This window comes from Rhamphochromis longiceps, linkage group LG14, assembly GCF_057381845.1.
Source record: "Rhamphochromis longiceps isolate RC_006_pf linkage group LG14, R_longiceps_female_GT1.1, whole genome shotgun sequence".
Lineage (NCBI taxonomy): Eukaryota > Metazoa > Chordata > Actinopteri > Cichliformes > Cichlidae > Rhamphochromis > Rhamphochromis longiceps.
The window spans coordinates 27,459,292-27,472,746 of NC_140570.1; the positions used below are offsets into that span (position 1 = coordinate 27,459,292).

Sequence of the window (13,455 nt, forward strand, 5' to 3'; positions counted from 1 at the left end):
AATGAGCTTCCTCCGAAGGGTGGCTGGCCTCTCCCTTAGAGATAGGGTGAGAAGTTCAGCCATTGAGGAGGGGCTTAGAGAAGAGCCCTTGCTCCTTCACATCGAAAGGAGCCAGTTGAGGTGGTTCAGGCGCCTGACAAGGATGACTCCTGGGTGAGGTGTTCCGGGCATGTCCCACCGGGAGGAGGCCCCGGGGCAGACCCAGGATATGCTGGATATATCTCTCGGCTGGCCTGGGAACGCCTTGGTGTTCCCCTGGACAAGCTCAAGGAGGTGGCTAGGGAGAGGGAAATCTGGGCTTCTCTACTTCGGCTGCTGCCCCCACGGCCCCAGATACAGCGGAAGAAAATGGATTGATGGTGGATGTTTTTTTTATTACTGAGTATAATGGAATGCTGAAATTTTGAAGGCCGGTTCTTTTTGTTGAGTTCCAATTCTCTGGTGGGGGCTTGGGGGAATTGAAAACTATTGAAAAATAACTCGGAATCATGTAGTGTTATTGTGAAAGGTGATTTTCTGTTTATTTACTTTACTCCAAATTAAATATTATTGGATTAAAATAAACCAAAAAATAAATAAAAAATAATAACTTTAAAAAGTTTATCTTTAAAAGTAAAATTTGAAGCTATTTAACAGAAAAAAGTTATAAATAAAGAGATTTTTGAAATAAAAAAAAAATTGAAAAGTTTTGTTTTTGCATTGAATTTGTGCAATAATTGCAAGTACTAGAAGCTCTGATATACTATGATTGATTTTTGTTCATTAAATATTTCTTAGTGTTCTTCTCAGGCTTGAACAATATGATAAAACACTTGGGAGCAAATATACACATTATTAGCCCAAAGCTGGAGGCCAGAATTGCAAAAATCTCCACAACTACAGTGAATTTCCCAGGGGAGCTGACATATGCTGGGATAAATGTGATCCAGACAGTACAAAATATCAACATGCTGAAGGTGATAAGCTTGGCTTCATTGAAATTATCAGGTAATTTGCGGGCTAAGACTGCTAAAACAAAGCAAAAGGCAGCAAGTATGCCTAAGTATCCAAGCACAGCCCAGAAGCCAGCAGCAGAGCCTAATGCACATTCCAATATGATTTTCTCCTTGTACGTGGTTAGATTTTTTATTGGAAAGGGAGGGCTCACTACCAACCAAACAGTACATATTAAAACTTGAAGAAAGGTGAAAGACACAACAGTCATTCTTTTTTGTGGAGGGCCAAACCATTTCATCACATTACTACCTGGAAGTGTCGATTTAAAAGCCATTAAAACCACTATAGTCTTCCCAAGTACACAGGAGATACAGAGCACAAAGGTGATCCCAAATGCAGTGTGACGCAGCATGCAGGACCACTCAGATGGTGCTCCAATGAAAGTTAATGAACATAAGAAACACAGAGCCAGTGAGATGAGCAGCAGGAAGCTCAGCTCAGAGTTGTTGGTAGTGATGTGCGGATCGATCCTGAAATATCGATTCCTCCGATACCAATCATTTATGTTCTAGAATCGATTCTCACATTAAAATATCGATATTTTAGTAATTTAGAGTAAATTTGTAGTTTATCATTAACAGGAACACAGTGGAAAGAAACTATAACATTCGGATTGTCTACATTCAAAGGAACTACTTCCTCTTCCGCCTTTCATAGTCATGTGCGAAATACGGCTGTATAAATGTCTCGCAGCCCCTTGGCGTGCGCACTCACAACAATGGCTGAGCGTAATTGAAGTCATGTGCGGACGTATTTTACCTCCACACACAGCTGAGACGTGGTTTGCAATACATGTGGCAAAAAAAGTGCTCCTAGAGTGAGGTGTTGTGGCCATACTAGGGAGACATTCAAAAGGGCGTTTGGGGGGGGGAAAATACATTTTACAGGGTTTATTTATCGGATAAAATACGTTAAATGTCACCGTTATTATTGGCCGGCCCGGAAACAGCAGGGGTGTCCAAATTCAGAGGCTGCTTCCACCTGAGGACCCGGCCTTCGCGGTCTAAAGAAAGCCGGGTAGTACGTCACGAGCTCCCTCGGTGGAGTGAAACTGCTGTCTGCTCCTTGCTCTCTAAAATATAACCGGGCACTGACGTAAACTCTCGACCGTCTCACACTTCTGTTTAACCATTTTCTGTTTGACGTTTATTCAGCTGTGTGAAAACCCCGGAGGAACCCTTCCGAAGGATTAATAAAGTCAAATTTAATTTAATCAAATCTAATAACTTTAATCTCAGCCAAACCGATTTACTCACGAACAAATAAAACACTGAAAAAGCCAAACAATAACATTTTTAAGTTATCAAAGTGACTTATATATCATGTTTAACCCGAGTAGCGAAAGACCGGGGGGGTTTGAAGACGATGTGTCGGTCGGCTCAGATATTTGAAGTTTACACAGCTACATTCTCACCTGAAAATATGTTAAAAGTTTTTTTGCGACCCAAAAAGAGAAATAAGAGCAATATTAAAACTAAGTTGCTGCTGCCATTGTTGGAAACTGGAATTGGCTGGGCCACGCTATGAATTCTGCAATATGATTTTTCAATTTTGTTGTCTTAGAAAATCGGGCGAAATTCGGGAGAATGGTGGCTCCGGGAGATTTTCGGGAGGGCACTGAAATTCGGTATTCTCTCGGAAAAATCGGGAGGGTTGGCATGTATGGTTGTGGCAACATCACTAACCTTGTCAAACACCTCAGAGTAAATCATATCACAGAATATGACGAGCGTATGTTGAGGTGAACTGAAGAGGAGGAGAGAGACAGGTGCTGCTAGGGCGAGACAGACGTCTCTCACGGAGTCCTTTAGTGCTGCAGGCAGGCAAGCTGTTCAAATAGCACAACTTCATTTTTTTTATTTCTATATGATGAACCCTGCATTATTAAGTGATAAGAACAAATAATCTGATGTCCTGTAATCATTATGATGCTATAATTTGAGATACAATAAATAAAATAAGTTTTTGTACAAAGTATCGGTATCGGATCAGTATCGCCGATACCACCCTGAATATTACTTGGTATCGGATTGGAAAGAAAATCAGTGGTATCGCACATCACTAGTTGTTGGCCCTGACAATTGGAGTTTTCCTGTGACAAAAGAATACAGCTGCAATTACGATGGTCAGACAGGCACCCACAACTGAGAATGTAGCCAGGATAATTCCTAGGAGGTCTTGAAAGGAAAGATACTCTACAGGCTTAGGGATGCAAGTGTCTCTCTTTGCGTTAGGCCAGAATTCTTTTTGACAAGGTAAACAATCAGTCGAATCTGGATAAAAAACACATAAATACAAAATTTTCTTGATTTTCATATATACACAATGAAACATTTTAAATGCATGGCAATCATTTCTCTTTACCTGTGCTATTACTGATCTCCCCCTCAGGACATGCTGTACAGTCATAGCAGCAGATGGGTTTTCCTTTCTGCAACACTTTACGAGTTCCTGGAGGACAACTGTCCGTGCACACTGACACTGGCACCTGTCAAAGACATAAATGTTGGAGAATACATGTAAATATTTACTATGCAGCTGTAATCATTGTTTAGTAAAGTTTGAATGCTTACTTTCATGCTACCCTCCATCCAGGTAATGTTTTTGTCGATCTGGAATTCCTGGCCCACGGGCCGTGATGCATCATACAGCCCTACAGTCACCATGTCAGTTGCGCCCTTTTCATTTTTCTGCCAGTTAACCAGTTCATAAATAGCCACAGGATCCCCATTAGCGTCAAATGACACATCATAGCCATTTCGGGAAAAATTTACTTTCTTCAGCTCAATTAAAATCTGAAAAGATGAAATTAGGTATAATGGGAGGGGAAAGGAAAAAAAATGCACTATTTCAATAACAAATATTAATATTACATACAATGTTCCCTCTAATCTTTCATGTGTCTGAGCGAACACGCAAACTCCCTGAGCGGTCCCTTGGACCACTGTGAGCAACAGTAGACGTGAGCACTGTGGCCACGCCATCATCGAATCCATCCAAGTTACATGGTTTATTAAAATAATCCAATAACAGCATTTATATTTATGTTAGACTACTTTTAATTAAGTGCTTTAGCCCACTTACATTGAAATTTTAAAAAATCTTGTTCATGACCTGTGTAGTATGTTAACACTATTGGAAGTAAAAATAACTTGAACTCCAATTTATAAACACAACTTTCTTTCTTTTTTTTTAAATAGAGCTCTGACTTTTATTATGAGTCTGTGGTCTGGGAGAGATTCCTGTAACTCTCTGTCTGCAATATACAGTATATAAAGACCAATGTTGGGCAATTAATTATATAGTTACTTCTTCAAAAAAGTTACTGAGTTTTGCAAACAACAAAGTTTTTTGCAGCTGTTTACCTAAACATGCAGCCAAGGCATTTTTTTAGACAAACATTTCAAAATATTTACAGAACAATCAGGTGCTCTGCAACAAATTTGATGCCACACAAATTATTTGTGCCACTCCAAAAAATTATTTCTGTCCACTATGAGATAAAGGAGAACAACAGCCTGATACCTGCAGACCTGACAACAGGAGATGTATCACTGCTGTAACACCTGTAACATTCAGCAGTCGCCTCATTGTTCTGACACACACAACAAAACTATTGACTACACTACACACTAACTACACAAGATTTGCGTCCCAACGTTGCAAATCTCTCACTTCTCAAAACACCGCCGTCACTCCTAAAACTTCCTCCCGTTTCTTAACACTACATGCCATGATTTGATTGGTCGACATGGTACATTTTTCCACCAATAGGAAAGGGTGGGGGGTGTTTTGGTTTCATCTTTGCTCACAGGTGGAGAGTGCTTTCGATCGTTTTCCTTATAAAACGCTGTTTGTACCGTTTCTTCCTGCAGTAAATATAAACAACGATAATATTCAGGAAGAAAACCAAACATTGCATATATTTTTATCATAACTGGCCTATCAACACAATTTAAAACTGGTATATACTGGTATATAAGTCCACACTTTTTCTGTCAATTGTTCCGTCTGTCCCGCTCACATCTCCAATGGTTGTACACGTTGTCATTAACGTGGATTCACTCCACACTGTCAGCCACACCGTTTTGCTAGCTAAAACACCGGCACATAAGGACGCTGTCATAGCCTGTCAACGACTTTGATTAGCTGCGTATATACGAATGTGAGTCGCGTGATTAGCTGCGCTATGGGATAAGGTGGCATCGTTCTAATCCCATACAGGAGCAGCCAGTCACTTACTGACTAACACTGCAAAACAGAATTGTTAAAGTATTTACTTTAATTTCAATTCAGGTTAGAATTGTTTACGCAATGCAGATTTTTTTCTGCGCAGAGACCGTGCCAGCAGTGCACAATTGCGCACGCGCGCAGCTTAGAGGGAACACTGATTACATATCAACTCATATTGCAGTTGATGAAAGACACTGGCATCAACATATTTATTTCTTCTGACCTGTTTGGACTCTAACTTGGTTAACTTGTCACACTTTGCAGTGCCATTTATTTCCTTGCACACTGCATTATGGATGGCATGTGCTACTGCATACATGGCCTTGTACACCATGTTAGTAACTCTGAGCTGTGATGTGTCAGTGTACTGGTTTTGAAGATTCTGTATGTCTTCATTTCCATCACATACTTTCTTCTTTGCAGTGGCATCTAAAAATCACAAAAAGACAGAGCAGATGTCAACGTTGAACTAGATCTCAACTGTGTTCTCTTTATAAATGTTGCAAATTATGTTGGTAACATGAAACATATTTCTAAAAGGTTAAAATAAATAAAATAAAAAATGGAAAATAATCCTAGTTTACCATGGCCCTTTCTCAATTCTCAAGTACGCAAGTCCATACTCGCTTGCCGAGAATGTGAGCACGGACTGAGGAACAAATAAAACACTGAAATAAACCAAAGATTAACATTTCAAAGTTATCTAAGAGTCTTACATATATATATATATATCCCACAGTTGTTCATGTTTTTAAACCCATTTTGCACAGAGAGGCATATTTTGAAAAATGTATTGATAGCAATGTTGAATATTATTACACAGAAAAAAAAAACAACTACATGTAACATAATTACACCGTGACGCCTCTGCCTTTCTAAATAGAGGGACAGTAACTGCATGTGTAAATGTAAGTGTGTAAAGCCTGAAGATAGAGACAAAATACTGTTAATCTGACTATCTGCCGTTCTGCAATTTATCTCCTGTAAACAATAACGTGGCGCACAGCGTGACGTGGAAAAAGGCACATACCTTTAACGTTGTGTGACGAACTCTGTATTCCTCGTCCACACATAAACCCAAAAAAGGAGTTTTTAAAAATCTCCGTTTTCGGTGATTCCAAACGCCGTTTACGTGTGGACGAAACAGCTGCGTTTTCAAAATCACCCGTGTACGTGCGGACGCAGCGTAAAAGAGTTAGTAGTTTATTTTCTTACTACCTGCAGATTACTTGTATTTGCTTAATTGTTTACTAAATGTTTGAGGTGTGAAATAAACCGCAATGGAGCAAAATATGGGTGTGTGTGGTTGGAGGATGTGATTGTGCGTGGGCGCGCGGGAGTGGGGCGAATATTTTTTTTGTAAAACAAAGGGGGGCCCAGCAAAAAAAGTTTGGGAACCACTGCTCTATATCATCATGAAGGTATCCGATGATGAATCAAACTACACATGACCAATTTAAGATGACACAGCAACAAGATGCTATGTCAACCCTGAGCCTCCAATTTTTGTTTTAAAAGTGTGAACTTCAAAGTATGTACCAGTTTTTAAATTGTGTTAATAGGCCACATAAAACCAGAGTTACAATAACAAATACACACAATGTCTTTTTCCTGAATATTGTTGTCATGTTTACTGCAGAAAGAAACGGTAAAAACAGTGTTTTCTAAGGAAAGCGCTCAAAAGCAGTCTCTTCTTGCGATCAAAAAAAGAAAGAAAAGAAAAAACACCTTTTTCATATAGATGGAAAAATGTGCCATATCGACCACTCAGAAGATGATATGGCAAAATGGCTTTGGTTGTTTAGGAAGAGGGGGAAAACAGCTGAAAGAAAGAGAGAGAGAGAGAGAGCGAGTTTTGAGATGTAAGAGATTGGCATGTTAGGAATGTGTAGTAAGTGTGTTGTGCAGTGTGTTGAACAATGAGGCAACTGCTAAATATTGCAGTTACTGCCAAAACGCCACCAAAGGCCGCTTGCAATGTAAACGTTGCCTCCAGGTCGAAGAGGCAACATATTTGCACATATTCAACTCTGTATATTTTATATATTTTATTATTATTATTATTATTATTATTATTATTTTATTTTATTTTTTTTACTATTTAATTTGTAAAAATGTGTACACACACACACACACACACACACACACGTAGGAAAATATTTAGTATACACATCCAGAAATGCATACACTATTATATATTGTACATATATTTATTAGTTTCAGGTTGGCCATTCTTGTATTTTGCTCGTTTGTGTTGTTGTGTTTGCACATCTCTGTTGCTTGTGGGGCTCGCACACAAGAATTTCACTCGCATGTGCTGTGCCAGTGTGCCTGCACATGTGATGTGACAATAAAAGTGATTTGATTTGATTTGATTTGATTTGAAGACATGAGGGGTGATACACCTCCTGCTTTCAGGCCTGCAGGTATCAGGCTTGTGATGTTCTCCTTTATGTTAGAGTGGACAGAAATATTTTTTTGGAGTAGCAAAAATAATTTGCGTGTTATCTTATTACCTGATTGTTCTATAAGTACTTTGAATTGGTTATATAAAAACTAGGAGCATTAATTGCAATTAATTAATTTGAAAAAAACAATGTACTAAAAAAATTATGTATTTAATTGCAGTTTGCATTCCAGGCAAAGGCTAACTTTTGTCAATGCACAATTTTCTGGTATATCGATTACACTGATGCACACATCAGAATCAGAAGAAAGTGCATTGCTAGGAATGATTGGAGGCAAGTTTAATTTCAAAAGACTACCCAATGGAAGGCTTGATGAAAGTGTGGCTTTGTGCAAACTGTGAAAAATGGAGTTTGCATACCACAGAAGCACTTCAACTTTCCATTACCATCTAAATGCAAAACATGTTGCTAGCAGTCTGAGTACCAACAAAAGGTAATGGCAGCCCAAACTTGATGAAATGACTAACTTAAGGACTAAAATTAGTAAGTCAACATTGGACAAATTTACAAATTCTCTTGCAAAATTGATTGCTCTGGACTGTAACCCACTATCAGTGGTAGAAGATAGGGGGTTAGAAAATGTACTACACTTAGCGTCAGGTGATCCAACTTCCAACTGCTCTGCCAAAAGACTATTTCAAGTAAAATTCAACAGCTTTATGACACTGAAAAGCAAGAAAAATTAGACGCCTTATAGACAGCCCTGCTAATATGGAGGAACTACACCAAGAGCAAACAAGACTGGGGCAACAGCCAAACAAAAGCACAAGCTAGTCATTATAACTCCATCAGAGCTGGTAAAACTCCAAAAGCTAGCGACTGTCCTTGAGCCATGCAAGTAAATTAAACTATTTTTTAACTTTTTGTTACTGTTTCTTCAAAAAGCTCTATTCGTTCTTTAAGTCTGACCTCATTAGCCGTGTCTGGTCCCAAACTCTGCTGCATGTCCATAAGCCAAATGATCACTGCGGCATCACTGAGAGTTAAAAAGTGTCTAAATTATTTCATCTGTAATAAAAAAATCAGTGTGGCTGCTCTACCAGGTGTAGCAATTAAGTTAAACATCCAGGCATCCATGAAAACGGAATTTATTAAACTTAACGGAGTTAGAAGTTAGCAAGGAGTTAGCTCGCTAGCTTCCATCTAAATATAATATAGCCTGTCCTGACTGAGAGATTTCTGAAACAAATTAAGATGTACAGCTCTGCTATCACTTCTGACATAAATGAAGACAGAAAAGTAAACAGCAGTGGCGTTTGTAGGGTTACTTTAGTTTGGCTAGCTGATATATAACTGATATATAACAATGAGCTAAGTGATAGCTAGCGACACAGCTATGTTAGCATAATATAAACAGTGAAGGTGGAGGATGAACGCTAACTTCTTTCCACTCGATAAAAGTTGCCGTGAGGATTCTCGATTGTTCATTAATTCATTAGTCATTAATATACTGCTGCATGGGCTGGGCTGTAGTTGCATCATAAGTGTTATAACCTCAGGATAAAAATGCTCAAAAACTCAGGTGCCACTTTTAGGACGTTTACTGACCACTTTTAGAAACAACCACAGGTAGTCACAACACTCACAACACATATAGGAAACTGTTTCTCACATAACATTCCGATAGGGAAAACCCTGAAAAACCTCTGAAGGTTCCGGCGTGCAACGCCCCCAAACATACATTAACAATAACACTGTCTACAACAGTAAGGTTTTAAAAACTGAGCTTTAAAATGAATAGCGCTAATAAAAACCGAGTGAAGGCGACTGGCTGTCGCCCTCGCTGATTTTAGGGGCTTTTTGAGAATGAATAGAACCAGACACAAAGCATTAAAACATGTTAAAAACACAAAAGCCTTATTAAACGCAGGGTAGTTTGGGCCCGGAAGGAGGATTCATCACATCATCACTTAAAGACCGGATATTTGACAGTTATTGTGTAGATTAATAATTACTTTCTTGAACTGTCTACTACAGGTTTGTGACTGAGCTTCTTAGAGCAGAGACATATGTCTCATGTTCAGGGGTTTATCTGTTTTCTGCCACCTGCATCACACCATGGAGGTCTCCGATGATGACTCAAACTACATGGTGAAATTCAAGGCTACCTGCACAATGTGTAGCTACCCTCAACCACCTGTGGCTCAAGATAGCTACTGTGCTTGGCCACACTTTAAGGATTTAAAGTGTCTTGCAAGGAGGAGAGCGAGAAGAGGTTTGGACCACATTTGAGGCCCTGCTGCAGGAACAGTGTAAAAATAAAAGCCTCAGCACAGCCTCAGATGAAAAGATTTCCTCTCATCAGAAAAGAGGAACCACTGAGCAACAGACCAGTTCTTTTTTTCTTTAGCCCAGGTAAGACGCTTCTGACATCTGTTGTTCAGGAGCAGCTTGACAAGAGGAATACGACATTTGAAGCCCATGTCCAGGCTCTTGATGCACTAACTCTTACTAACTAACACTTTTGAATGGCCTTTTTCCTGACAATCCTCTCCAGGCTGTGGTCATCCCTGTTGTTTGTGCACCATTTTCTTCCATGCTTTTCCCTTACACATAACTTTCTATTAATGTGTTTTGATACAGCTCTTTGGGAACATTCAAGTAGGTCAGCAGTCTTCCCCATAAATGGGATTCCTACTGAACCAGACTGAGAGATAAAGGCTCAGGAACCCTTTGCAGCTGTTTTGAATTAATTAGCTGATTAGACATTAACACTTTGAGCCTACAATATTGAACCTTTTTCACCATATCCTAATTTTCTGAGCTTTTGAATTTTGGGTTTTCATAAGGTGTAAGTCATAATAATCAAACTTAAAACAAATAAAGGTGTGAAATTTTTCACTTTGCATGCAGTAAGTCTAAATCTTATATTACGTTCACCTTTTAAGTTGAATTACTGATATAAATAAACTTTTGCATAATATTCTTATTTTTCGAGTTACACCTGTATTTTCTCCTCACACTTGGTCATGATTAATAACTTTTCAATGAAAGTAGGTCAGCCCATGAAGCAACATCAGACTTTGTAACATCAGCAGTTGATCAGATAATTTAAACCAAGAAAAATGTCTTACTTTTGGTCAGTGTGCAGTTAAATGCATCCTCCCAGAACTCAGTAAGTATTTGAGAAGAAGCCACTTGTGAGGGGGACAGATTCAGCAGGAAGTCTCTGAGACCTAGGATTCTAGACTTCGGAATCCCAAATCCAATGGCCCCAGCACAGAAACTAAACCTCGTTAATTCTGGGTTGGTTACCCATGATTCACTGCCTATCCACTGGCGGGGTGGGGAATGCTGATGTGATAGCTCCTCCAAAAGTGCCCTCATGTCCCCCAAAGAGAGAAGTGCCACAACAACCATGGCTGTAGACCTTGACAGACAATATTGTGCATTAGAAGCATTTTAAAATGTAAATGTATGAAAAATTTTAATTTAGACAGTAAAACTAATATTTGCAGAATAAATATCTGTGATGAGGACACCTGCGGATAACATCTGCTACTTTCTGAATTCTGCTATGTGGGTATGTTCGATGGAAAGAAAGAGAGTATTCCACACAGATCCCCTCTTTCTGTGCTGCTTTTAGAAATGAAGCCATGCCATTATTTCCATAATCCGAATCTGATCGAACAGCACCTATCCAAGTCCAGCCAAAGTGTTTTACCAGCTTGGCCATTGCTTCAGCTTGGAACTGGTCACTGGGAATTGTTCTGAAGAAACTTGGGTACTGCTGCTTGTCAGACAAGCATGCGCATGTTGAAAAGTGGCTAACCTAAACCAAATTAAATAAAACACCACACACCGCAAAATCAAATATCATGCACATACATATTTTAAATACAAAAATTGACAGAAATTGAAAACATTTACCTGGGGAATGTTAAAGGACCTGATGACTTTTGACAAACTGATGGATTCTGTAGACCCCGAGCCACCAACAACAGCCATCACCATACCAGAATGTGAGCAATTGTTATCCATGGAAAACACAGGGTCGAAGCTATTTAGAAACTGAAATGCCATGTGCACTGCTACAGGCACTGATCCACATGAGTCATATATCTGATACCCGAGCCTGATTCCGGGCAGCAGCTCTGTACTGTTGTTAATCTCTTCTATGGCAAAAACCATTGCACGCGATGATTGCAGTTCACTGGTGAAAAGGCTGCAAATAGTTGTGTCACTGTTAGCATATACACTGTAGATTTAGTTTAAGTTAAATGTTACAAAAATAAAATAAAGAAAAAATCAACAACAGGATAATTTAAACAAATTAAAGTCTTTTTATTTCCTTTTAAATATAATTCCTTTCCTATATTTCCTGTATAAAACTGTTATTTAACATATTGTATAATTTCTGTTTTGAAAATACAACAATTTTTTTATAAAGAATAAATGACCTTTTTTTTTTTTTTTTTTACATTTTTTAACACTACACAGAATCAATGTAGTTCCATAGAACATAACACACATGAAAAAATTTCTCTCCTCATACAGTCCAACATGTTTTTAGCACCTTCTTCTTCCCATTACTGAACTTCTTACTTACTAACCTTCCTTTGCATTTTGCAGGCTCAGGCATGCTGGTGTAGTCACTGTAAACTGTGTTCATGTAGACGTGAAGGGAAAAATCACCACCAATAACAAAGTCCCCATCCTTTGAAAATGCAGGTAGACGAGTGCTTCCCTGCAGCTTGCAGTTCAGAGAGGATGTCGACGTACCAGCTTGAGCTCCTATATGCCTAGTCATTTGTCTCATACCATCTAGACACACTGCAAAGGCAACAGCTGAGTTGAGGTGAAACAAACACACAGCCAATGCCAGACCAATTTTAACAGCTGCTATCTCCATTTCGATCTAAAATTGTCTGTATATGGGCACACATTGTTTCCATTGGCTATATAAGTCTTCAGACAAAGGGGTTTGGTCATCTTTTTAAGGACATGTGGTCGTGGATTAACCCTTACATAGTGTTGACATTCTAAGTCTTCACAGTATGGTTCATGTACATTTTGATTGGGACCAAGATTTCCCTCATAATTATCGGCTATGATAAATTATGAACTTCAGATTAATTTAGAATGGATAATCAACAGAATTTTAATCCTTAACTAATGTTTCATAGAGCAGAAAGAGTGTAAATTTTTTGTGTACATTTTTGGTTTTACACCAGTTGTTTTTGGAGAAAAACATATTATCACACAAGATCTTATGTCAGTATGCCTAAGACAGAAACATATCATAAAAAAAACCATATCAATAATTTAAACATAATTTTAGAAAGTGTAAATGGCAAGAAAATTCTGGAATTGTTGGGATTTATTATATAACTGTACTTCGTAACCATTACTACTACTAACATTGTCTTTACTATGTAACTAATATCTGTAGTGATACAAAGGAATTAAAATTTAGAGCACAAAAGTCATTCATTAGTCTGCATTCAAATTATTGGGAGGAAATGTTGGATATTTGGGATTTTTATGTGTTTCTTAACCTCACTAAAATGGCAGCTCAGGTGCTTCTCTGTTCTCACGACATTCCACTCCATCTTTGATAGCTGTTTTAATCTTAGTTAGCTCATAATAAACAGATTCCACTTTTTTGAAAAAAAAGTACCTTTTTTCCACTATACTTTTTTACTTGTACTTGAGTACATTTATGAAGAAGAAACTGTACTTTTACTCTGCTACATTTGGCAATATTTGACCCGTTACTTTTTTTAAAAAAAATAATTAATTTCACACATTAGATAAT

The 13,455-nt window shown here is 38.4% G+C and overlaps 1 protein-coding gene across 1 annotated transcript; it reads right to left on the reverse strand.

Moving 5' to 3' along the window:
* Positions 1-742: 742 nt before the first annotated feature.
* LOC146654253 (extracellular calcium-sensing receptor-like) lies at positions 743-12,431 on the reverse strand. The gene is made up of 9 exons (XM_085380552.1): positions 12,251-12,431; positions 11,568-11,862; positions 11,180-11,469; positions 10,772-11,067; positions 5,453-5,658; positions 3,570-3,791; positions 3,361-3,484; positions 3,069-3,269; positions 743-1,446 (listed from the first exon to the last, which is right to left on the reverse strand). Exons 1-9 carry the CDS (start codon positions 12,307-12,309, stop codon positions 743-745), a joined length of 2,397 nt encoding a protein of 798 aa, XP_085236678.1. The 5' UTR covers positions 12,310-12,431.
* Between the last annotated feature and the right edge of the window lie 1,024 nt (positions 12,432-13,455).